A 27,893-nucleotide genomic window follows, 5' to 3' on the forward strand; every position below is an offset into this window, starting at 1 on the left:
GATACCATAAATGAATTCGGCATCCCCGATTTATACGAAAACGATACCAAAAAGACAAAGTTGAGAGGAGCCCTCACTCCCTCCCTCCCAAAATGAACATCATAAATCCTGGTGGCTCCACTTCTCAAATCCATCCATGCTCTAGCTACAAGTAGGATTATACTTAACGGATGATATTAATCACGTGTTTAAAATAGGCCCTTGAGGCATTGTACCAAGGATGCTGGCGGCATTTCCTCGTTGTATCGCAATACTGATACGTTGTGCGAGAAAGCCGCCAGCTCTTCGGTCACCAGTTACGTCAACTAGACGTTTCGCGATTTCTCCAAAAAACTTGTGCGCGCTGGGACCCCATGGATGGACCTAGAGTTTCAACGCTTCCTATTAAATATATTGTTATTGTAAATAAATAAATAAATATCACGTGTTTACCTATTATCGAATATAAACACAAGACAACGCGTGTACGAATAATGAAAACCATATTTAATACGTACCTACTATATTCTCTTCTATTTTGTTTTGTACCTGTCCGCCAATGTTTTATCAAAGTATCTAAAACACTGCGCCCAAAAAGTGATAAATGTTTCTTGTAACAATTGGGGTTAATTTGAAGATTTTGATGGTTCATGTTGTTTTATTCCTTTAATAGTGCTTTAAAAATAGTAAAACGTAGTATGAATAATAAACAATTAAGCACCGCATTCACATTAAAAGTTCCGAGTTCAATTTGTTCAACTTTCCCGCGGATATTTTTTTTTTTCAATTTATAGTCCGCATTGTATTAAGAGATTATTAAATAAGTCAGCTGTAACCAAGCTGTAACAATGATCAATTAGGACCCAAATATAACTCAATTGTCATCTTATCTGTCAATGTCAAAACAAAGAATTGTAATCGGAGCGTAGCTAATGAGGAAAAAAACTAAATAATTAATTGTTTTCCGCCTAAAAATAGCTATCAACATGTAATATTACGAACCCACAGTGCGCATAAATCATAAAAATGGCGTTGAATATAGATAGCTGCGACAGCTTGCCTCCTGACGAGGAGCCAAAACTGAAGTACGATCGGATGGGCAACGATGTACAAAACATTCTGTTGAAAGACGCAGTGAGCTGTATTTGTGTGCATACGAAATTTATATGTTTAGGGACTCAGTGGGGTGTGATTCACTTGTTGGACCATGAAGGGAACACTGTGCCATTATCTCAAGATGGTAAAGACAAGGAATTGCAAGCTCATGCGATAGCTGTCAACAGGATTTCAGTGGACTTGAACGGGGACTACATCGCGAGCTGCTCGGACGACGGCAAGGTGCTGGTGTACGGGCTGTACACGGACGACAATGCGCACAACTTGAACCTCGGGCGGGTGGTCAAGTCTGTGGCTTTGGATCCTTATTATTTCAAGTCGGGGTCTGGCAGGAGGTTTCTCACGGGTAAATTTTTGAAATGACGCAAAAGTAATTTAAGGTTAAACCCACAACAGGCCTTGTATGGACTTTTTTGGCCATTTTTTAAATTTTAATTAACAAAATTATTATCACATACGACTTATATATTATAAACATGTAACACACACATACCCTCATTTTATACATCTGCTGTGACCTGGGTTCCGGCAGAAAACCAGTGCTTTACTCGAAAGAGTGAAGAGTATCACTGAGCCGTGACCCTTTTGTCCTGCTGCAACGCACACAGTATGTAGGTAGATACTTTTATTTTATTTTATTGTTTATTAATTATGCCTATTTCGTTGTCTCAATTTTCTTTTGTGCTATTTTTATTTTGTTCCTGTAATAATTTGTGTTCTTTATGATGATTTAAACTTTATATTGTGTGTTTTTGCAGCTGCCAAATAAATGATTTATCTATCTATCTATCTATCAAATTTGTTCCCTTACATTGGCTAATGCTATACAGCCGTATGTTAATTAGAATACTTCATTGAACATCATTTGTTCTATTTGTCAGTGATAGCCATTTCACACTAAGTGTCAATAGGCTACCACTGACCTTTGGCAGGTGTGAGGTAGTCTATAATTGTGGGCACTCAATTAGATTGCATTTTAATTAAAAATTGTTAGTGGGAATAATATTTTCATTTGTATTTGTTTTTTTCTTTAATTGTGATGCTTTTTGGTAGCTTAGAGAATGCTTAGCCTTGTAAGCTAGTTGCGTGTGAGCTGTGTGCTCTGTTAGTGGCATTGTTTCAGCCCGTATGTGTTCCACATTAGCTGACATAGCTTCGAGTCAGTTGTACTGCTTCACTGAGGGAGGATTTAGAACAGCTCTTCCCTCAAGACACTGGTTTGCTGTGTAGAAACAGACTCCCTCGTTATTGTGACTATTTTTTGTTTTCATTCATTTTAATAGAATAGAATGGAACTTTGGGGGTGCAAGTTCAACTCGCACTTTAAAAACAAACTCATCAGACGAGTTGAGTTCTGCCAAATCTTCAACAATTTTTTTGCTAGTTTTTGGGCATTCTATGTCCATTTGGTGGGTTCAATCACTAGTCTGTCTGGATTGGGGTTTTATCCCATAGCATATAGTTTATAGGGAATTTTAATTAGCTAAAACTGATTAAAGGAACTGATAAATTATAATTAATTATTTTATACAATGTTAGAGAATGATAATGTAAACAGGTCATATATTTAATCATTAATGAAAATACATACTAAAATATATCTAAACATAAAACTAATTAAAAACTAAACCTAAATGTATCAGAACTTAAATATAAATATTAACTCAATACTAAATCTTTTAAAGACTCATTACCTTTCGCTGCCTTAACTTGCCTTTATTTATGATTGTATAATATATAATGTATGTATGTATATATGTATTTATTTTATTAGTATGTAGGTATGTATAATATTGTTTTGGGTCTTCATTTTGTTGAATTAATGTATATGGGCACTGCCTGTTCAATGTTGTAAGTTCATAGTTTCCTGCTACCCAAAGGTTGTCTGGAAGAGATCGCTTCTTAACGATAAGACCGCCTGTTGTTACCTAACTTTTAAGTGTCTTTTCATTTCCTGTCTATTTTTAACTGTATGGTGCACAATAAATAATATTTACTTACTTACTTACTTACTAAATATGTATAAAATAAATATCTACCTACTGACTACCAGGTCCCAGGTCTACACTTTATAGGAGGCAGTTCGAAAGCCAATACACAATAACAGGATACGACGTCTGGGCGCTATACGACGTCGTGAAGTAGAAATCTATGATGTACATTGACTGATTCAAGACAATCACGGCACGATATCGTATCGTAGTAAATCCGATTTACGGCACGTTCCTACCATGACATTGAAATGTAAAAAAATCGAATCGATGGTTCGAAAGAAAGATGGTTCTAACGACTTTTTACTTCCGTGTTTTGCGGTAAACCATTGCATTGTGTTCTTAAGCAAGTAAAGAGCATTAGCCAAAGAAAAACATAATAAAAGTTAATTAATTATAGTTTGTGATTCCCAAGATTCTTTTTTGGTGTTTCAGGTGACACCAAACTGACGCTGTACGAGAAGACGTTCCTGAACCGACTGCGCAGCACCGTGCTCTGCGAGTGCGAGGGGCACGTGCAGGCCGTGGCCTGGCACGAGCGCTTCGTGGCGTGGGCCAGTGAGGTAAACAAACACCAAGCTGACGCTGTACTAGAAGGCGTTCCTGAACCGACTGCGCTGCACCGTGCTCTGCGAGCGCTTCGTGGCGTGGGCCAGTGAGGTAAACAAACACCAAGCTGTCACTGTACGAGAAGACGTTCCCGAACCGACTTCGAACTTTGCGACTACGATTATTTATATTGAAGCAGTTGTAGTATTTCCTATGTAAGCAACAAAATCATACACTTATGTACGTCAATGATTGCACATTTTACCTTAAATTAATTTATTGATTCACACCTTTGACAGATTTTACGTTTAGGCAGCGAAATCTGAATCACCATAGACATGGTAATTTGTTCAAAAAATAAACTTGATCCACATTTCGCAGGTCGGAGTTCGAGTCTACGACCTGGTCGCACGCTGCTCCCTCGGCCTCATACCCTGGGAGAAGACCAGCGTGGACTCCATCGAGGACTACCGCTGCAACCTCCTCTGGTCCGCACCCAAGACCCTCATGATCGGCTGGGTGGACACCATCAGGATATGCGTCATTCGAAAACGAAGTCAAATCGAACTCCAAACGAGAGACGATACGGAATACCTCGTCGATCCTGTCTATACTTTCCAAACGGACTATTTTATCAGTGGTTTAGGACCTTTGGAAAATCAATTAGTACTCCTAGGAGTACCTAAAGAATGTGACGCGGAAACCATGAAAGCGCAAAGACCGGTTTTAGCGGTCGCCGACTACAAAGACTGTGACTTCAGCGAAGTTTCAACGGATAGTCTGAACATAAGAGGCTATGAGGAGTACTCCTGCAATGATTACTATCTAGACATGCTTATAGAAGAGAATAGATTCTTCATAGTGTCGCCTAAGGACATAGTGATTGCCAGTCCTTATGATATTGATGATAGAGTCAACTGGCTAACGGAGCATGGCCGGTATGAGAAAGCCATGAGTGTCTTAGAAGAAGTCGGAGGAAAAACGAATAAAAATTCAGTAATGACGGTTGGCGTGCAGTACTTAGATCACTTGATGTCTAAACATTTGTACAGTGAAGCGGCCATATTATGCGCGAGGATATGCAAAAGTGATAAAGCTCTGTGGGAAAAACAAATCTTAAAATTTGCTGAAGTCAATCAGCTGAGAGCGGTTAGCGCTTACGTCCCTAAAACCCCTGAGAAGGCTCTCAGTTCTCATCTCTATGAGTTAATCATTTATGAATATCTCAAAGTTGATCCTCCTGGATTCCTTAAGGTGGTCCAGGAGTGGAATCCTGGGCTGTACAAGACGGGAATAATCGTCAATGCTGTGCTGGAACACATTTTTACGACCGAAGTCGATAAGAATATATATTTAGAGGCACTGGCTTTGCTCTATTGCCATCAAAAGAAATACGATAAAGCTTTAACCACATACTTAACACTCCGCCATAAGGACGTGTTCACACTGATAACAACCTACAAAATGTATAACGTCATACACAATAAGATTTTAGAACTAATGATACTCGACTGTGATAAAACTCTATCTATTCTTGTCAACTCTCGCGATAAAATACCCGTAGAAGTCGTTAAGAAACAATTAGAAAACCACGATATGTATCTCTTTAAATACCTCGACGCATACAGTAAGGTAGAACAGAACGGGAAATATCACGGAGAGCTAGTGAAGCTTTACGCTAAATATGCAAGCGCTAAATTACTTCCATTTCTTAAAAGCAGCGATAACTACCCCATAGAACAAGCACTAGATATCTGTCAAAGCAATAATTTCTACCCCGAAATGGTTTTTCTACTCGGTCGGATAGGCCGAACGCAGGAAGCCCTTCAGATCATAATAGAAAAACTGAACGATATAAATCAAGCGATCACTTTCTGTCAGGAGCATAACGACACAGAACTTTGGACGGACTTGATAAAACAAACCGTTGACAAGCCGGAATATGTCTCTCTTCTACTAAAACGGATAGGGAATTACTTAGATCCCCGGATGCTAATAGAAAATATTCAGCCCGGGTGCGAAATTAAAGATTTAAAGGATTCCCTTGTGAAAATGATGTGCGATTACCACTTACAGCTGTCCGTTCAAGAAGCTTGCAAGCCGATAACTTTAAAAAACTATTTTGAGTTGCATGAGAAATTAATCTTTGGGCAGCAGAAAGGAATTTCAGTGACGGATGACTTCGTGTGCAGTAGCTGTCTAGGGAGGATTATAACGAGGGATTTGTCGAAGGCGTCCGATTTGATAGTGTTTAACTGCAGGCACTCGTTCCATATAGAGTGTTTGAGGCAAGTGGCGCCATCTCTGGACCATTGCGCGGTGTGCAGCGCCAGCGCCGACGGCAGGCCGCTCGGAGACGCGGCCGCGGCCCACTGAACAAGTGGACACACCCCCGTATGTCCGCTGCACATATTGGGCCAAAATAAGCGCTAAGGGACGCGGTTATGCGTTAGAGGAAGCAAGTGGTTTTTTTTCTGAAACCGGTTTTGCTCTAATTTCGGCCGATACGTGATTTTAATGCCGAAGGCTGCCGAAACCGAAGCTTCGGTCGAACACTTATAGGATTATAGCCGCGTTCCTTAGATTAGCCTGTTGGCCCAATATATACTCGGTATTAAACGTTCAGTTCGAGTACATAACACACACAGCGTGCGAGAAATACTAACACTGCAGATGAGGGTGTTTATCTCGAGCGCGACATGTGTGAAAATGTCACTTGTGCTAGCCCTGGTATAAGGCGTCTGTCCCACCGCCGACGACGGAGTGACATTTGCTCGCTCAAGAAATCAACGTGAAGATTTAGATTCCATGCAGAACGATTGGACAAGAAATATATATATATATATATACAGGATGTAACAAACATAGTGGGGATCTGTCTAAGGGCATATTCGGTATCGTGTTTTGTTTAGGAAACAGTATAAGAAAAAAATATGTGCCTGTTTACATATTGATGACTGTTTAGTACGAGTACGTACATTTGCTACTAAACGTAAGTACTACCTCGGACGATTGATATGTCACAGGTTTTTATTGTTTGGTTGAATTAAATGTAATGCCCGTGTTACAACAACGCTATACGCAAGATTTAATTACTTTTTATAAAAAAAAAGTATGTCCGTAAACTTATATTACCTACTACTTTTCAAAATTCGAAATTAATACAGAAGCAACCCTAGTGCGGCGGGCAAGTTAAGGTATGTATTTTCAAGAACGGCGGGAACGGACCTTCTGTTTATTTTTTATTTTGTGCTAGTATATATACTATTATAGTATATACTATTATTTATTCTGTGACACGATACCGAATATGCCCTTAAACAGATCCCCACTATTTTTGTTACACCTTGTATTATTCGTTGTTCGCTTACTGTTCAGTTCACACTGCGGGAACTTACCTCTTCAGTGCTTTCGAAACAAAAACTCGTTAAGTATCGGCGGTGTGACAACTGCCTAAAAATGGTAAATGGAATTACCCACTGAGTGAACACTATTGGCTACCAGCAAGTCATTCAAGCTCAACCCTAGGTAGGACTGCATATTCCAAATGTATTCATATTTTTTCATGTAAAATTAGGTTTATTTTGTACTAGAACTCAATTATAGTCTGTCAAGCAAAGTATGTCAGTAGCAATGTACAGCAAAGGGAAGTAGAGCAACACTCAAAAAGCAGTATTGCGTTAAGAAAAGCAGCAATGTACATCGAACCAAAATATGTAACTATCATAACCTCAAATTTTACAAATATTTACGATCAACGAGCGTGATTGTATATTGTGTGCACTTTGACTTGGCTTAAGTTCATGCACAAGCTTATTTAATATTACGGCAGAAATTTCTCTTGAAATAGCAACGATTCAGAATTATGGAGTGTGGAATTAAGAGGAGTGACATCTCTTATGATAGAACTGTTGCAAAAGTGTCCAGCTGTCAGCTGTAAATAATAGTTCCAAATCTCTCTAGAGTAGCGCTAGAGTAGCTAAGATCCTAGGCGCTATTGACGGAGTGAAGTGCGTTGTCTATGATTTGATTTTTTTATTCAAGTATTCTAGGTATTGTAGCGCCACCCATTTAAGGTTTTTAGATGACACTTTTTGGTACATGGAGATTTATTTCCTTACCTCCACCTTCCGTATTCAGAATGTAAACAAACATGATGGCTGTCATTCACTATCCACATTCCACAGATAAAATACAGATGACACGCGATTTTGGAATTATTCGAAAACAAGTGTTGCTAGCCCGCGATTTTTAAAATTTGCCGCCTTTTGCTACTGACAAGATTTGCTTGACCGAGTATATAAACTATGTACGGTCGCCTTGAATAATTGCCACGATTTCTAAAACTTGGGCTGTGCCCCTCGTTTATGTGAATGTATGTACTTACACCTACGCTAATCCACATTACACGGTGTTTTTTACAAGCTGTTCTTTAACTTGCCCTTTTGGTATACGTTAGCAAAGAGAATTTGAAATAGAGGTGAATTGTCAAATAAAACTTTGAGGCCATAGTAAATTTACTGCCATCTTTCAACACATGATTAAAACTTTTAGAACGCTATTTGACTTTGATCCTTATTCTTTCACTGATTTGAGTTAAAGTTAAATATCAAAAGGTGGCGCCATCTACTAGATCATAGGTCATGGCGCCATTGCTAGAAACGATGCCGCCATACCTTTGGCCTATGCTCTACTTAGATAGTGTTATTTTTTGATATTTAACAAATTTAACTCATATGTGAAAGAATAAGGATCAAAGTCAAATGGAGTTCTAAAAGTTTTAATCATGTGTCGAAAGATAGCAGTAAATTTGCTGTGGCTACAACATTTACTTTGACAATCCACCTCTATTTCAAATTCTCTTTGACGTTAACGTGGGTCAAATCTTGGAAGCTAAATTTTACCCACTTCCCGATTTCGTATTGTAAGTCGGGTGACAATGCAATATCATGGTACCATCAAGCTGATCTGATGATGGAGACAGAAGGTGGGCATAGGAACTCTGTGATGAAACAACGCTACCTAATTGTGTTTGGGGTTGTTAGAACTGTCTCGATGAGTATTAGTTACCTGTAGAAAAGTACAGTCAGCGATAAAAGCTTGTACGAAAAATTGATTTTCTGACTAAAAGCGGTATGGCTAAGTATATTTAAGGAAACTGAATAGTATACTTTTTATTTTGTTTTTATTCTTCGTAAAAAGTAATTGTTGTTGCAACCACGGACATATCCATTAAACAATTTATGTATTTTAATAAATCGTACAGTCACGTCTGAAAATATGGATACAGACGAAGTGCCAAATATATGTGTACTCGACCTTATGGCCCATAAATTAAGGTGTATACATATTTTTGGCACTTTGTCGTCTGTTATTATATTTTCAGAGGTGACCGTATGTCAAACATATTGCAAAAATAGAAACAATATATTTATATTAATCGCTTCTATTTTACTAGCAGCGAGGCTCTCGTTTCGAATAGTGCAGGGCAGCAGAGCATTACTCGTGAAAACTATACATTTCGACGTCGACTCGGAAACGCACCGCAATTGCAAAAATCCCAATACAATATATGCCCCTCTGCTGCGTCTGCCACACACACACCCCCTAGTCCTCCGACGATATCAACTTGATACACACACACACACACCCACCGACCCCTCCCCCGCCCCTGTTGTAGTGCACTGGCTGGCTACGCCCTTGGCTGCCATCCTGTTTTCAAGTACGTGTGCAATGTGCATTGCATTAGGTATTTATCTAGGTTTACTGGCAATACAATCCTGTCAAAATGTTTTAAATTTGTACAGTATTGATTAAAGGTGACTGTGTATATATATACATAACATAATTAATAATATTAATATACTTAATACTTACAGAATACAAATAATCTGTCGGTGCTTTTGTAATGAAGTGGCTTGTATTAGTTTCCTTATGCCAATTAAACTTGTATCATACTAATATTTAGTTTATTTTGTTGTACTTATCCCGTGAAAAATCCTAAAATGGGGTTGGCCGGTTGAAGTATTTCACAGATGGCGCTAGCATAGGTGTACCTGTCAATCCTTACCTCAGTCAATACTACCTAGAATTGCTAGAATTGAAATATACCTAGAAACGCGCCTTACGGGCAATAAGAATGGGGCCAGTACAGCGGAGTCACGCAAACGAATTCAAGCCAATCACGCAGTCTAACGCGACAACGCGATTGGTTGAAGAGTTCGCATCACGCGCGCGATTGGTCGCAACTAGTTGCGTTAGTCTGTACGATTGGCTCTAATTCGTGCGTGACACCACTGAACTAATAGCATTCTAAGTGGCAGGCCTGTCTTGTTATGTTCAAATTCTTGTGTTTTTTGGAACGAAGTTCCTTATCGCACGGTACGGCGTTAGCGGATGGGGGCTAGGGAGAAAAACGTGTAAGAATTCTCCGTCACGACACTTCCTTAACTTCGTTCCATGAACGTGAACATGAAAATGATTTCCTCCTCATATGGTGATGTGAAAAGCAGTATGTATGTAGAGTCTGTTCGGAAAGAGAAGAGTCGTGGAATGTATTGGGCCCCATACATTCCACGACTCTTCTCTTTCCGCACAGACTTTCATAATTTTAATTGTACGCTAGGGTTGTCACTTTGCCTACACACAACACTCACCATATCATGTCGTGAGTGTTGTGTTTAGGCAAAGTGACAACCCTAGCGTACAAGTCAAGTGAATAATCAAGTGCGGGTAGTTCGCAAAACCCGCGCAGCAAGATATACAAATCCTCGCCAGTCTGCCTGTGACCACGAACGTAACGTCACGTTCGAAACGTGAGCCATATAATAATAGTATATTACGATACAAGTGCGAAAAATAGGAAATTCGAAACGAGTGGCGATAAATTAAAACACGACCGAAGGGAGTGTTTTAAATCGACACGAGTTGCGAATTACCTATTCGCACATGTATCGTACAACGTTTTACAGTACATATGGCCCTTTAAATGTTCGACACAGTAACGTAATATGCTACTTCTCGCACTAGTGCTATAAAGTAGCCCCATATGTACTGTAAACGTAATTTTCCGCGATTAATCCCGTATTAGTTTTAAAATTATTTTAAACTTCTAAGAAATTTTGACGTTTACAGGTTAGGTCAAGGCCAGGCTATCAAAATCGTTAACTTGTCCGGGTCTGACTCTAGTTACATTTTATTTAATTTCTACCATTTCATATGGCACCAATTGAACTGATCGATAATTCAAGAAAACTTCATTACTTAGCAAACCCAACGCAGCAGGATGGACACCAAATACTCATCATTTTCTCTGGGATATTACACCAGTTCCTGTTTGCCTCTCATTCTCACAAACACAATAGAAGCAGATTATGAAATTAAAATATTTTGTACTGGCAACGGCAAATAAAGTTTTAGAGTCATCTGTCATTCGGTGCTGACATTTGCGTTTCTTTACATGAAATCTCAAAATATAATTTTAGTGAATGCCCATGTGCTTATTGTGAACTAACTTAAAATGTTTCCTTGGATTTTTTTTTAAATTTATTATTTTTTGTTATTTTCAACCGCTTACCTAAAAAATAATTAGAACAGTTTCTCTTTAACTGATGGCTTTAGTGGCCGAATGGCGTTCTATCATAGTCCTATGCAAAAGGGGGATGAATAAAAAACAACTATCCTCACTCACGTTTAGTTTTCAAGAAAAGCTTGATTTGATACTACACTAAAACAAGTTTTTTTACTCTTGTAAATGGTTGTAAAATAAGTGCGTGTGGTGACTGTGTGTTGTGTGAAAATGACAGACATGCCTCCTTATCTCGCTGTAAAAGATGAGGAGGACAGTGCCCAAGGTGATAGCGAGAGTAGTTCAGAAATTGACGACTGGGATTTGCCTCTAAGCTACGAAAAACCCAGGCATTTGGAGCCTATAAAGGGTGCTGAACGTGTGGAGCACTCATGGAGAGTCAAGGAAAAGGTAAGAAGCCGGGTATTATTGATAAAACGAGAGTAATAGCGTACTGCGTATCTGGGGTTGCACATGACTATGACAACAAACACACATGGGCATGCAGAAGATCGCAAATTTGCGAAAAAATATAAATAAACTTGACACTGCTTATCTGTTCTAATAAAATTAGATCTTCTATATTAATAAGACGATTTAAATAGAGGCTAATAAGATAATTTGGTGGTTATTTTCGATTGGGAAATTTCGGGAGATATGGACGAACCCCATGTTTTGAGTCATTTAATTAGATGAGTTTGGTGTGAAGATGAGTCATTGATAATTCGGGAATAGCCCTAAACTTGGGATGTCATTAACATAACACATTTGTCAGGGTCATAGTGATAACATATTTTTTTTACAAATGAATTGTAAATAAATAATTAATTGTTTTACCATGTTTTTAACTTAACTTTGGGGTATGGGTAAGTATGTTTAAGGAAACTAAATGGCATAGTTAACTTAAAAATATATACTTTTTTTAAATTATTATTTTATAAAAAGCAATGGGCATTACATTTAACTCAACCAAACAGTTGAAAGCTGTGACATATTGATCGTCTGAGATATTATTACGTTTAGTAGCAAATGTTAAACTTGTATTAAACACTAATCAGTATGTAAACGGGCCCTACGGTAAATGCATACTCATAGGGGCCTTATCAGATTAAAAGTTATTGATTATCTCAAAAATGGAAGTTGCTTAACTTAGGCTAAGGAATGCACCCTTGCCTGGTAGCCTGGTACCCTTAACATTTAACAATTTCTCTGACAGTATCAATGTATACATTGACATTAACACATTCACTGCCAGACAAAAAACGGTGCACTAACCCAGAAACCGGTGGTCTATAGCTGCGTACAAAACAATCCGCCCAGCGGGTTGTCCAGCATCTGAACAAAGTACACGAGTGCCCACCAGATGGGTTCCTGGCAGTGAATGTGTTAATCAGCAATATAATTGGCTATTATATTATTATCTTACCACCATAAATGATGTTGAATTTAAACTGATGTGAGTCAAACTATCACTAAGCTAATTATATGGTTTAATTCGCGTATTTTAGTCCCTCGCGCGACATGTTTCAGTCTCCATTTTCAAGCTATATGCAAATGAAGTAAATTAGAATACCGGTTTCTTTAACAAAGTTACTTAATTTAAGCTCAGGAATGCACCCTTGAAATTAACTGACTTTGTAATAATCCTAGAATATATTATGCTGAAGTGATCAACATCAAAATCAAAGTGAACATTTAATTAGTGGACAATATTTGGAATTGGAATGACATAAAAAAGGATTATTATTTCGCTAAGATTGAAAAGCTATTCTACCCTTTTAAAAATTTGACCTTTTGACTGAAAATATAAATTCTTTATTCTGACCAATAAATAATTTATATTTTTGATAAAACAAGTAGCATTTTAGTTAATTAAGTGCTATGTTCCAGTACAAGACACACTGCGTAGCACTGGTGCTGTGCCTCAACGTGGGGGTGGATCCTCCAGACGTCGTCAAGACCCAGCCCTGCGCCCGTCTCGAGTGCTGGATCGGTAAATAATTTAATTATGGGTATGGGTACCTGTGGCAGGTAATTATGGGTATCACATATCTCAGGCAGTTAGTAAAGAATTTGCACAGCATATTTTCTAGTACAATTTCTACTGTAGAAGGTTGCTGAATTTTGGTACAGTCACGTCTGTAAATATCGGTACGAAAAATGTGCCTAAAATATGTATACACTACCTTAATTTATGGGCAATAAAGTCATGTATACATATTTTTGCCACTTTTTTCGTATCGATATTTTCAGACGTAACTATATATATATTATATTTTTCCATAATACAAATAAACTTGATGAGCTCTCAAACATCAGTCTTCTACTCGTACCAGTTTGTAGCTTACTAACAAGCTATAATAACTTCTTACCAACTGCCTCAATTAAATGGTAGACCTTTTTAAAGAAGCTCATCAGGAAAGTGAAGAGTTTTTTTTTATACATCATTAGGCGGGTCCACACAGAGCGAACATACGCTTGAGGCAATTTCCTTGCCTCGGCCGAGGCACGTCTACACTGGCCGGTTTGTGTGCAAGGAGATTGCCTCGCACATACATGCTCGCTCGCTCTGTGTGGACCCGCCTATTCTTACATGAATTGACTAAGTCCCACAGTAAACTACCTTTAAAGTTCAAGATGCAATCGGGAAAGCAACTGAGTGCCTATTAAGTGGTTAAAAGCTTCTGAATTCCTTAACATCCGGTTTAAAAGGAAAAATGTATACAGCATGTGTTTTTGATACGACCACATAATCCAAGGGTAGTTAGGCTTTAATGAACACACTTTCATAGGTTTCATAAATACAATACTTTTTTCCATAAAAAATAATTCAGCAAGCAATGTATCACTACTTTGTTTTAACTCAAAACGTCTCATTAATGACGCGACGTCACAACTGTCACAAGTGATCAAATTTTCAAAAATTAATTATGCTGTTGGGGTTAAGAGAGATCCCACGCTAGCATCTCCCGAGCGTCGGCGTCTAGTCAACTCTATGGCTGCTGCTCGACGCAACGCCATTTTCCATAACGCTGACTACACGCCGACGCTTAACACATTCACTGCCGGGAACCCACCTGGTGGGCGCTCGTGAACTTTGTTCAGATGCCGGACAACCCGCTGGGCGGGTTGTTTTGTACGCAGCTATAGACCACCGATTTCTGGGGTAGTGCGCCGTTTTTTGTCTGGCAGTGAATGTGTTAAAAGACGCTAGTGTGGGGTGGCCCTAAGAGTAGTAATTTAAAATTTTCTTTCAGAATTATTTCAAAAATACACGCAGTATAATTATAAAAGTGCTGTTGAAGATAACTTGCGAATATGCGGTCAAAGGTTATCATGGTCAATGCCAAGGTTGGGCTGGGTTTTGATTATTATGGATGCTACATTAAAAAAATATTTCTGTAATTTCTTAGTGAAAAACGCCCATGTGTCTACGACACTGCCACTATAACTTACTGACAGACATTAAAGTTTTAAACGAAACTCGCAAAATTTATCTGTATATGAAAAAAAAACTACTTAATAAATAATAATAATAAGAAATAAATATTATAGGACATTATTACACAAATTGACTAAGTCCCACAGTAAGCTCAATAAGGCTTGTGTTGAGGGTACTTAGACAACAATATATATAATATATAAATATTTATAAATACTTACATAGAAAACACCCACTTATTCATTACTTATTCGTTGTAATGTTTTTTTCTCGAAAATACACTAGTTCTAAGCACAGGCACTAGTTCTAACGAAAGAGACCCATCTGGCCCATGTTTTTTTTCTCCGAAAAGCGATTCGTTAATATCGAAAATATTTCATACACAAGTTTAATAAAACTCCTTCATGACCCTTCTGGTTTTGCGTAGTCGAATAAAATTACCATAACATTAGGGGGGGGGGGGGGGGGGGGTCCATTAATTATGTGAGGGCTTCAGAAACGGGACGGGGTCGAGCCGAATCTCACTAAATCTCACGTGTGGGAGCGGGGAGGGGGGTTCGTTTTCGGGCAAAAAATAGTGTAAATACTTGAGAGAATCAGATTAATTTAAGGTAAAACATGTTTCCAAAGTGAAATACCTTTGCTAAATTCTGACACAATTCTTTTATATATTTAAATCCATGAATAATCCATGTAAATTTATTCAGTATTTATATATTTAAGATTCAGCCTCCGTCGTCTTTACTACTCTTAATAGCTTAATAAAAATAAATTGTTCTTTGTTTAATAAATCAAACTCATTTATTCTCAAAATACAAAATTTGAAAGATCTCACGTGAGATTAGGGGAGAGGGAGGGGTTCGAGACAAATCTCACGACATCTCACGACATCTCACCAAGGGGGAGGTCAAAAAATTCTCGAAAACCCCTCACGTACCTAATAGACGCCCCTTCAACATATGCAAATGTTCTTTTGGCAAAAAGATCTTTTTTGGTACGAGCTTTTATTGCTGACTGTACTTTTTTTCCACAGGCAACAGACAGGAGACAATTCTAAAAACCCCAAACTCAATAATTATGTTGCGGTGTTTTATCACAGAGTTCCCATGGCTACCTCCTGTCTCCATCATCAGATCAGCTTGATGGTACCATAATATTGCATTGTCACCCGACTTACATATGTATTTCAGCTTCTTTGGAAACAGAGAAGTGGGTCAAATTTTACTTGCAAGATCTGTCCCATATATACTAACAGTAGGGCTGTGATGGTCGGCTCTTTATCGTTTGTCACTATGTCTGTCACGTTCTAACAAGTATATAAGCGCGAAAGTGACGGGCATAGTGACAAGTGATAAAAATGGAACCATGCTGCCAGCGAAGGGCAAGTTAAATAAAAGCTTGTAAAAAAATACTTGGAATGTAATGTCCTTACAAACTGCGTAGCATGTCTATACTGCGTCGTCGACGTCAAATAGCGACCTCCAAACGGCTAAAAAGAGCCTTGTGTCCTTGGAACAAGTTTCATTATCGTATGCATTTGTCGAATTGACAATCCATACATCGCAAGTGAAACTTATGTCGTCTGAATATGGTTTATTTTTCTATGTTTTTGATGCGTTGACCGGTGACTCACGGGAGGACGATTTCGGTTCACGGTGCTCGGCCTTGACCGCGATACGCAAAAATTAGCGACTTTTGAGGATAACTGCGCGGAATTTATAAAAAATCGCCAAGAGCATGTCGGGCTATGCTCAGTGTAGGGTTTCGTTGTTACTATTCTATTAGAATAGACTAAACGGGGGCTAGTTATCATGTTCATTATAAGCATAAGGGACTCTTTCGCAGCCCTTTGTTACGTCTTTTTACTAAGAAAAGAAGACTTTGCAATAAATAAAAAACGGCTGTACCGATCACGTTCGCTATAGTTTTCATTAAAAGTACTTGTTAAACTTCTATGAAATTTCTCCTTCTTCTTCTTCCTCGCTTTGTCCCGGCATTTTTGCCACGGCTCACGGGAGCTTGGGGTCCGCTTGACAACTGCCCCCAGAAATGAAATTATGACGTTTAAATAACACTTGCACAGTCTGGGCTATCAAAATCGCTGCCAACTTGGCTTGGTCTATCTCTAGAGATGTTTACTCCAGAATCCAGAGTATGAGTAAAATGCCCCACACATACACAACCTGTGAACTTATTTTCTTAGATAGGTATAAAATTGTGTCCAGCTCATTTTGAACACATTTCCCACTTAAGAGGGAAGTATACCACGTGAAGAGCGTACTTACCCTTCTTAAAGGCCGGCAACGCCTCTGGTGTTGCAGGTGTCCATGGGCGGCGGTAATCGCTTCCCATCAGGTGATCCGTCTGCTCGTTTGCCTCTTCTATCATAAAAAAAAAGTGACAGTCCAAACAAGAAGAGAAAACGTTTTTCCACTTCTAAATATATTCCAATCTCCATGATTTACTAGTATGATAATGACACAATGAAAAACTAGGTTTACAGGTTTTGCTTTTTTTTTCAAAATTTGCATACTTACTTACTCCTCTGGCGCAGCGACCCAAAGTGTGTCTTGGCTTCCAACACGACTGCTCGCCACTGATCCCGGTCCTGTGCAGTTTCTCGCCAGTCTTCAACCTGGAGACCGAGCAGATCCGTGTCCACCATATCCGCCCATCGATACCTAGGTCGACCGGCCGGGCGGCGTGCTGTCGGTTTTCCCTCAAACGGTCTTTTCACCGCCCGATCGGCTCCCATTCGCTCGCAAAATTTGCATAACAACAATTTTGTTTTTTCAAAATAGCGAAACCTACCTAGAATATATTATGATGAAGCGATCGACATCAAAATCAAAGTGATTTGTTAAGATTTAGTTAGCGAAGACAGTTTTCTCCGGAAATGGAATTTCATAGAATAATTACCGTTATTTCGTTAGATTCGAAAAGCAATTTAGCAGCAGGTGGCTAAAAAATAGGTACCTATGTAAAGGCTCGGATAGACGAGTATCGTTACATTTACTCGCTAATTACCTACAGCCGGGCTAGCACATGATTGGCGCGACAGTATCTCGCGGCGAGATAGACTACCCGTCCCTCTTTAATTATCATACTTGGTAAAAGACGGGTACGGGCGAAGTCTATCTCGGTTTGAACGAGATCTAGTAAGTAGTTTTTTTTTAATACGTCATAAAATAAAAAAAATAAAAAATTATCAAACCCATACATGTGGGGTTATAGGTCTTCAAAAATGATATTTAGGTTTCTAATATCATTTTTTTCTAAACTGAATAGTTTGCGCGAGAGACACTTCCAGAGTGGTAAAATGTATGCCCCCCCCCCCCCCCCCCCCCCCTGTAACTTCTGAAATAACAGAATGAAAAATTAAAAAAATATATATGATATACATTACCTTGCAAAATTCCACCGAAAATTGGTTTGAACGAGATCTAGTAAGTAGTTTTTTTTAATACGTCATAAAATTTAAAAAAAAAAGATTTTTTTTCATCAAACCCATACGTGTGGGGTATCTATGGATAGGTCTTCAAAAATGATATTTAGGGTTCTAATAGGGTTTAATACGTCATAAATGGTACGGAACCCTTCATGGGCGAGTCCGACTCGCACTTGGCCGCTTTTTTTTTTACTTTGGTGAAAAAAAAACATGACAACGTTTTTTTTAAATTTACAGACAAAATTTGCGAGTTTACTTTAAAACTTTAATGTCTGTCAGTAGGTAAGTAGGTATGTTTAATTAAACCAAGTCACATGTCTCAGTGGCAGCGTCACAGCTAAAAAAGACATTTTTCACTAAGTTATGACAGAAACAAATTTTCACAAAAAATTACATCATCTCTAAAACAAGATCGATTTCAACAAACTTCTATGACATTTTATTCTCTAAATGCTGTCAAGAATACACTTTTATAATCTTTCGGGTTAAATTGTTGCACGGTGTATATTAGTAATTACGTCCATCATACCATAAGGCTGTATTTGAGTTTAATATGTCATAAAATACATGCATAATCCCTCCTTCATTGGCAGTCGGGTAGAGTAAAACCATTCTTGAAACCCGCGCGCCTCCAAAAGTATTTTCAATTTGCATATAAATTTTACGGAATATCCGTCGGAATCGAATCCAGAATCCAGATCGAGATAAATTAAGTTAAAACATTGATGTAGTGATATGCATTTCAAATTGGTTAAAGTTTAGTCTTTTTAAACATAGAAGTTTCGCCATTAGCGCTTGGTACAGCATTTAGAATTCTTTCTATTATAACATATACTTGGGTCATAAGTTCTGTTATGTCACAAAGGTTTTGACTGATAAAATGTAATACAAAGCTTTTAATAAAAAAAAGTTTGTCATGATTTGAAAGTTTGTTTTATACTGATCAAAATGTAATATACAATAATTAGTATAACATTTAGATCGCGCCTTGTTATTTTGACATTTTCGTTAGACGCGAATCTGTGAAAACACCGTGAGAGACAGCGCTATGCAGGTAGGTATACTAAGACTCCCATAATCTTCCTTGCCTTATCTTTAGAAGTTACAAATATTGCTTTGTTGCAGACCCCTTGTCGCAGTCGCCAAATAAGGCCCTCGAGAACATCGGACACGCCTTACAGTCGCAATATGAGCGCTGGCAGCCTCGGGCGCGATACAAGCAGTCCTTAGACCCTACGAGCGATGAGGTAAGGTCCTTCAGACAATTTTTTATGACATTTTGGTCTAAATGAGGTCAAGAATACACCTTTAAAATCTGTCAGGTTTTACGGTGTATATTACGAGAACATATATGTTTTAGTTTTCGTACAGAATAATCAATATACTTACGTAAACTAAAACATTATAGACGCAGAATTCATAATACAAAAATACCCAAATACTAAGTGACCCAAAATTTTACTATAAGTATGCCGTCATACGTGTGACAAAAAGGCACAGCAGGCGTGTTATGGACGGCTTTGTCCACGTGATAAATTAAATGTCACTTTTTTAGGGTTCCGTAGTCAACTAGGAACCCTTATAGTTTCGCCATGTCCGTCTGTCTGTCTGTCTGTCTGTCTGTCTGTCCGAGGCTTTGCTCCGTGGTCGTAAGTGCTAGAAAGCTGAAATTCGGCATGGATATATAAATCAATAAAGCCGACAAAGTCGTACAATAAAATCTAAAAATTTAATTTTTTTGAGGGTACCTCCCCTACACGTAAAGTGGGGGTGATTTTTTTTTTTGCTTCAATCCTACAGTGTGGGGTATCGTTGGAAAGGTCTTTCAAAACTAATAGGGATCTTCAACAAACATTTTTTGATAAAGTTAATATATTCGGAAATAATCGCTCCGAAAGAGAAAAAAAAATGTGTCCCCCCACCCCTCTAACTTTTGAACCATAGGTCCAAAAAATATGAAAAAAATCGTGGAAGCAGAGCTTAAGAATGACATTAAATGAAAACTATAGCGGACATGATCAGTTTAGCTGTTTTTGAGTTATTGCAAAAAGTTCTCCCATAGTAAAAAGACTTACTTTAATTAGGTACTGATTATGCAAATTTGCCTATTTGCTTAACTCGCGTGAAAGGTACCATTTCATCCCTTGGTTAACAATTTACTATACTTTAAGCTCCAGTTTAGCTTATTGTGACGGAAGAGTAACTACGGAACCCTACACTGAGCGTGGCCCGACATGCTCTTGGCCGGTTTTTTATAACATTAGAAAGAAGGTACGGCAATTTTATCGTGTTCTTTTTAAACACTTCCAAAATATATAAATGATCATTTACATTATTGTGTTTTCATAAGTAATAGGTACTATTTTTTTGCGTTACTCAATAAAAAGACATATCAAGATTGTGTACGCTTTTTCTAATGCGAAAAAAAAACGAATTATAATACCACGCCGTCACGTAGACATCCGTATAGGTTTCGAATAAGTCCCTGGACTCTGGAGTTGCGTACGCACATAGGCTAATCTCTCTGCTTAGCCTTAAGGTTGACTGGTAGAGAATGCCTCGTTGCATTAAGCCCGCCTTTTGTACTGTAAGATTTTTTTGTGCAATAAAAATTATATAAATAAATAGTCTATGGTATATGGTATGGCTTACCATCAGTCGAACCGCGCTTGTAAGTAAGTAAACACTTTATTGTAAGAGAAAAATAAATATTGATTACATCAGATAGAAAATAATGGGGTAGTACAAAGGCGAACTTATCCCTAAGAGGGATCTCTTCCTTTTTTGCCACCGATTATAAAAACTTAGACTAAACTTCGTTAGTATGTCACACAGTTTAGGCATTCAGAGCATTGACGGAAGCCCCCGAATTAGCAATAGGCGCGCCCTTGAAGTTCAGTCACCCCGGGGGGCGGGGTCGAAGGCCACGGGGGGTGCGTCAACGTACACGGTTCAAGGCCGTTCGTTACTGCGGTCCAGGGAAAACTGAATCTTGTTCCGTTGATATAGGGCTCTAAAAGGAAGGCTGGATGGAATGGAGTTGTGTTTAGGTGTGTTTTGGATATTCCCGTACTTTCTGTAGTTACAAGATGTTTTAGGACCGTGAAGTGACGTCAGAGATACGACATATATATGCGTAAGACGAAAATTTTGTTACGGTTATACTAAGATCAAGGAGTCCAATGACAATTACATAGAACGTAACCCGTTAACCCTATGTCTATAATATCCAGGACACGGCATTTTTACAAGCTTTTATTTACTTTCACCTGACCGTTGTCTGTTTGTAATCAAATCTTGCAAGCTAAATTTGATCCACTTCCCGGTTTCCGATTGAGCTGAAATTTTGCATGCATATGTAAGTCGGGTGACAATGCAATATTATGGTACCATCGAGCTGATCTGATGATGGAGACACGAGGTGGCCATAGGAACTCTGTGATAAAACAACGCAACCTAATTGTGTTTGGCGTTTTTAGAATTGGCTCTATGAATATAAGTCGCCTGTCAAAAAAAAATCGGACAAGTGCGAGTCGGACTCCCCCACCGAGGGTTCCGTACTTTTTAGTATTTGTTGTTATAGCGACAATAATTGAAATACATCATATGTGAAAATTTCAACTGACAGACGGACGGACGGACGGACGGACGGAGTCTTAGTAATAGGGTCCCGTTTTACCTTTTGGGTACGGAACCCTAAAAAGTACAGTCAGCGATAAAAGCTTGTAACAAATATGTTTTTTTTGCCAAAATCTTACTTTGTCATCTTATTTCATTGAAATAGGGATTTAAAAAAAAGTATAGATATTTCAGATCAACCAAAACCTTATAGTATTAGAAACACCGGACAAGTGCGAAACGGACTCGCCCACTGAGTGTTCCGTACAGTTGTAACTTTTTTTTACAAAAAGTAAAAAAAAGTAAGTGTAAGTTTTCAGATTTTTCCCTGTACTTAAGACGATATTACTTGCCAAATTTCATGTTGAAATGTACTTTTTTCTACTTGTCGACTATAATGGTTGAATTAAGATTTCGTATACTAAACTATAATAGCGTACTTTTCATGTATGGGCTCCCAACTCAACTATAATATTCATTTAGATACGCTGTAGTCAACTATAAAAAAAATTGACGAATCATTTGCCGCCGCGCTCCCATAGAAAAGACTAAACGAGGGACGGGCGGGCGGTGAACTTCGCGCGTTTATGTTTCTTGTACTACATTTTTGTGTACTGAGATACTCACCAATTTTCATTAATTATTTAGGTTTTATATTAAAAAAGGGTATAATTTTAGATGACTCGTAGAAAAAGTGTATACAATAGTGATATAATCAAGCTTTTCAATCTCGTCCCTTACTTAGGCAGAGACTGTAGACCTGAGTATATGGTTTTAATTTCAACGCGTTCCCGAGTTAAAAGGTCTTGGAAGACAGACAGACCGACGGACGGACGGACAACAAAGCGAACAAAGTGAGTTATATTGACACTAAAGATTTTGAATATAAAATATTAAAATTAATAGCTAAAGATTTTTTTGGTATCCGGCTACCATTATAAGTTATGATTTTAACAATATATGTGTGCAAATGTCTTACATGGCGTCAAAACTACTGAGCCGATTTTGGGGTATTTGAGACCCCGTTGAGACAGACTACCAAGTCTTTGAAAAAAACCTGTTAAGACGGATTAGGTTTTCAAACGCTTATCTTTTAATATTAAAAAGACCGGACAAATCGGACTCACCCACCGAGAGTTCCATACTTTTTAGTATTTGTTGTTATAGCGGCAATACATACATCATCTATGAAAATTTCAACTGTGTAACTATCACGGTTCACGAGATACAGCCTGGTGACAGGCAGGCAGACAGACGGACAGACAGACAGACAGACAGACAGACGGACGGACAGCGGAGTTTTAGTAATAGGGTCCCGTTAAACCTTTGGGTACGGAACCCTAAAAATGGCGACATCGACCGTTTAGTACTTACATCTGTATTTATATTCAATTTGCATTCCTGAGCCACCGATAGACACAATTAATGGGCCATTTGTTTTTTAGGCGACGCATGCAAATTTAGATAATTCGCGTCGCTGGAGGGCCACTGTCTGAGTGGCTTCTTGTCACGCGATAGATACGTTATATTTATTTGATAAACGAGATATGGCGTGTCACACGTCAAAGTTATGGTTAGCCGGACCTTGCGTTATTAAAATATCTAGGCTCTAGGCACGTAAGAATAAATACCAGCCCCTTTTCAGGTTTGAGAATTTTAGGTAAATATCTCGGTCGCGCTGACTGGGGACTGGGGCGGCTCCCAAAATCTGTGCGATAAGGACAGCTGCAGGCGAAAAACCCTGCGTAAAAATCTCAGAAATCGTGGTTTCTTTCTCGACATTTTTCTCCTTCAAAACTTAACCAAGCGTAGCGAAGTTTTGGTAAAGGAATGAAAATTTTTCTGTGTCTGGCCGTTTCGATTTTTGCGTATGAGAGAATTATTGGCCGTTTTTAGCGTTGTTTGAACTTTGAAGTACCTAGTAGTTTCTAATATTAACCAGAGTATCAAAAAGCGAAATGTACAAACACAGGTAATGGTAATATTGAACTCATATACAAAAACATTCATTAGGCCCAAAATCCAAACAGGAAAATATTGAGAATGTTTGTACGGAAAAACCGGACATTTGCGAGTCGGAATCGCCCACCGAGGGTTCGTACTTTTTAGTATTTGTCTAACTAAATAAGTAGTAATTAATGTACTTAATATAAAGTCTTTAGGGTGCCCTCCCTGCCGCGAAAAACGAGACTCGAAATATCTACCCCTATCTCGCGAATGTGCAAGAGCGATAGAGAGGTATGGTTTTTCGCGATAGGCCCTGAGCTTTCTTGCGGAAATTCTAAAAACCACGTATGAAACTGTTTATAGTTTAAGCTCATTGTAAGCGAACTTTTGTTCTTTTTGAGTAATAAAAAATCTTTAAACCCAAAAAACTTTTATCAATTTTCTTTATTTTAGAATCGTGTTTCATTGAACCATATATTCTTCTTCCGCAGGTGAAAAAGCTCTGCTGCTCGCTCCGACGGAACGCCAAAGATGAACGGGTTCTCTTCCACTACAACGGACACGGCGTGCCCAAGCCCACCAGCCAGGGCGAGATCTGGGTCTTCAACAGGGTTAGTGGAACTTCATATTTAGACTGACAACGCTAACAATTGAATGACATACTCCATATGCCCAATGCGAATGCTTGGAATTTAATTATTTAACTACTACCCTGGATATCCGGCACGAAGAATCATTATGGACAACTTCTTTTTATGTATGCTTAAACGTGACTAGCATTAACCACATAAAAACACAAACCTTTTAAAACTTACTGTGGGGCTTACTCAATTCGTTAGGATGTCCTATATTTTTTATTTACGGAATAAATATTTCCATTTTTTTGCTAATATTGACTTTATTATTTTACAGGCATACACACAATACATCCCGTTATCCATGTACGACCTACAAACGTGGATGGGCGCGCCGTCGCTATACGTGTACGACTGCTCGAACGCCGGCGTCATCGTCGACAACTTCCGCGCGTTTGCGGACCAGCATGAGCGCGACTACGAGGTAATACTATGTAGAAATTTTCCATGAAACACTATTTAACTTCAAACGATTATCTTTAATCAAAAAGGTTTAAGATCATTTAATCTTATTAAGAACTTTACAATTCACTTGCATGAGAATCATGAGATAAAACATTAATAATGAAAAGATTATAATAATATGGATATGAGCGTACAGGCACAAAATTTTAACATTTTAAAGCGTAAAGAAATCGCATAAAGATCTTTTATCATATTGGTATAACAAAACTGCAAGTTTTCTGGCACTGTTTATTAACACGCCTTTTATATTATTAATGATTCATTTCATATCGATAATTTGTTTATTTTAATATTTTAACGTTTAGGTTAACATAATTTAATTAATTTACATGTAAGGCTACAGTATTAATAATTACTATTATGTCTAATCTAACAACACGAGACTGTTTGTTTCTAAATAAATAAAATTAAAAAGTAATACACTGACACACAGACACACATTTTCACACCTCACGTATAAACAATACATCACGCTCTCAATGCACTCTATGGGTTTTCATTAAAAATACTGCAGTTCCTAAAACACTCCCTTGAGGAACTCCCCAGACAAATATTTTTCAAGATGGTGTGGATATATTGTTTTTTTTTAATGGTGCATGTAATACTTTATTTAACTAAAATTCGATATACATGTCTGGGTATTTCCAATACCTAGTGATTTAAACTTAAGCAGTTTGTTGGATCTATCAACCAATCAACCTTATCAAAAGCCTTTGCAAGGTTCAGATTCTTATAATTTGATTACAATAGCATATAAGGCTTCGTTAGGTAGTGTTATGATCATGTCTCTTGTCTCATATCTTACTTCAAAAATAACTAGTGGTAGTTTTATGGAATGGAAATAAATTGAACTCGAACCATCCCTTTCACCAGATGCAACTAAACAGCAAAGGCTCCGGCACGCCACCCCCGCTCGTGTCCTACAAGAACTGCATCCAGCTCGGCGCCTGCGCGGCCGGCCAGTCCCTGCCCATGAGTCCCGAGCTGCCCGCGGACCTGTTCACGGCCTGCCTCACGACGCCCGTCAAGATGGCCATGAAGTGGTTCGTGCTGCGTCACACGAGGGCTGCCAGCGTGCACCAGCATATACACGACGTGCACGACCTCATCGACAAGTGAGTAACCTACAGTTGTACCCCAAAAATAGTATAGGGCACAAAACACTCCCTTGCGAGACTCGATAAGCAAAATTGTTCAAAATAAGGAAATGTTTTTTTTTACAAAACTGCATATAAGTTTAATTTACTTATATAAAAAAAATTGGTCTACATATCTCTAACAGCCAGTGTTTTACGCTTTAGCAGTTGTCCGGTACTTTAACCATATCAAAAGCCATCGAAAGGTTCAGGCTGATTAATGCCGTTTAATTACATGAAGTCGTAAACATATGGAATTTATTTTCCTCCAAGACCACGAGGATAGTGTTGTCTTCGAAACGTAAAAGGAAATTAAGCTAATTAATTGAAGATTAACCTTTTGACTGCCAAAGACGTCATATGACGCGCGTGGCTACAGCCCAATATCAACCTTCATGCGTACCGACAAGGTTCACGATTACGCGCCGCGTGCGAAAGGCGTGGTGTTACTCCCTTTTTGACAAATTATTGAATTTTACAATATATATTTTTTTGTGTCAGAATCCCCGGCCAAGTAACCGACCGCCGCACGATGCTCGGTGAGCTGAACTGGATCTTCACCGCCATCACCGACACAATCGCCTGGAACTCTTTACCCCCTGAGCTGTTCCAGCAGCTGTTCCGAGCTGATCTCCTCACGGCCAGTCTGTGCCGGAACTTCCTACTTGCTGACCGCATCATGAGGTGAGTCACAGACACCTGGACCTGAAGCTGCTGCAGTTCTGTGTGAAAGCGAACTGAACGGGATCATCACCAACGCCTGGAACTCTCTACCCCCATCTGGGTGTTGAACAGTTCTCTGTTCCAACAGCTGTTCCGAGCGAGCTCTGTATGAAAACTGGATCCTCACCACCATCACCGACACCATCGCCTGGAACTCTTTACCCCCAGAACTATTCCAGCATCTGTTCAGAGCTGATTTGCTCACAGCCACTCTGTGCCGGAACTTCCTACTTACTGACTGCATCATGAGGTGAGTCTACAGACCCCGGACCTGCTTCAATTCTGTATGAAAGCGAGCTGAACTGCATCCTCAACATCATCACCGACACCATCGCCTGGAACTCTTTATCCGCAGGACTGTTCCAACAGCCGTTCCGAGCAAATCTGCTACCAGCTAGTTTATCCCGGAACTTCTACTTGTTGACCTCATCATGAGGTGAGTCACAGACACCTGGACCTGGAACTGCAGCAGTTCTTTATGAAGATAAAGATAGTGTATTATTCAAGTAGGCATATTACAATGCGCTTATGAACGTCAAATAAAGCTACACCTGTCTAACTCTACACCTCTGACCCCCTTAATTGGAGGAGGGTATCCCAATATGGACCGGCAAGGAACTCGGCGGGACACATCTTTTCAAAACATTACATCTTATTTATTTTATTTATTTATTTATTTATTTCAAATAACAAATTGCACCTTACAGCTAATGCCAAAGCGGCACAAATTGGAATACATTAACAACATAAAGCATTAACATTATAAAGCAATAACACATGAGCAGCTAAGACACAGGAATTCATAACGGTATAGTACTCTCAGGCATCTCTCTTTCTAATATCCTCTTGCATTCCATTATCACTCGCCCCATCGCACTCACAAACAAATCGCACTGTGGCTGCGCCTCGAGCAGGGAGTTGAGCAGTGCGTGAGCGCGCGCGACCGGCGCCTGCGCGTTATAATTAACATGCATGCGTTTTCATTTTGTGCTGAGTCGGCCACTTTTTAAGATTTTTTAGGTGATCGGACCACAGCAAAAGAACTTGGTTATGTGCGGAAAGTACACAAAATTGTGAAAAAGTCAACACAGATACCATTAAATTACTTATTGGAAACATGGGGAATTTTTCAGGGTTTTGTTTTTACCGTCAACGAAGTCGGACGCGTTCCGAGAATGTTTTTTAAATGGTGTCCGCAAGACTATTTTGTCGCCAGAAGAAATTAAATACCGGACTGAATTGTGTTTTTTTATTTATTTACCTGACCGCGCGGGTTT

At 38.8% G+C, this 27,893-nt stretch overlaps 2 protein-coding genes across 2 annotated transcripts in view; both read left to right on the forward strand.

Moving 5' to 3' along the window:
• The first annotated feature begins 505 nt into the window (after positions 1-505).
• On the forward strand, positions 506-9,266 carry LOC133522445 (vacuolar protein sorting-associated protein 41 homolog). The gene is made up of 3 exons (XM_061857801.1): positions 506-1,441; positions 3,522-3,649; positions 4,017-9,266. The coding sequence occupies exons 1-3, from the start codon at positions 1,006-1,008 to the stop codon at positions 6,009-6,011; spliced, it is 2,559 nt and encodes an 852-aa protein (XP_061713785.1). The 5' UTR covers positions 506-1,005; the 3' UTR covers positions 6,012-9,266.
• A 1,868-nt stretch (positions 9,267-11,134) lies between these two features.
• The window catches only part of LOC133521767 (uncharacterized), a 56,225-nt gene continuing 39,466 nt past the window's right edge, over positions 11,135-27,893 (forward strand). The window contains exons 1-7 of the mRNA XM_061856836.1: positions 11,135-11,613; positions 13,093-13,195; positions 19,218-19,339; positions 24,149-24,268; positions 24,570-24,716; positions 25,631-25,872; positions 26,395-26,577. Coding sequence (XP_061712820.1) covers positions 11,434-11,613; positions 13,093-13,195; positions 19,218-19,339; positions 24,149-24,268; positions 24,570-24,716; positions 25,631-25,872; positions 26,395-26,577 — 1,097 coding nt within the window. The 5' untranslated portion in view covers positions 11,135-11,433. The remainder of the gene's footprint in view (positions 11,614-13,092; positions 13,196-19,217; positions 19,340-24,148; positions 24,269-24,569; positions 24,717-25,630; positions 25,873-26,394; positions 26,578-27,893) is intronic.

The sequence above is a fragment of the Cydia pomonella genome, chromosome 10 (genome assembly GCF_033807575.1).
Source record: "Cydia pomonella isolate Wapato2018A chromosome 10, ilCydPomo1, whole genome shotgun sequence".
Classification (NCBI taxonomy): Eukaryota; Metazoa; Arthropoda; class Insecta; order Lepidoptera; family Tortricidae; genus Cydia; species Cydia pomonella.

Excerpts from the sequence above, each read along its gene's own strand:
- LOC133522445 (XM_061857801.1), top strand. The coding sequence starts at position 1,006 with ATGGCGTTGAATATAGATAGCTGCGACAGCTTGCCTCCTGACGAGGAG. Across the intron at positions 1,442-3,521 it reads TGGCAGGAGGTTTCTCACGG|GTGACACCAAACTGACGCTG; the intron begins GTAAATTTTTGA and ends TTGGTGTTTCAG. Across the intron at positions 3,650-4,016 it reads TCGTGGCGTGGGCCAGTGAG|GTCGGAGTTCGAGTCTACGA; the intron begins GTAAACAAACAC and ends CACATTTCGCAG.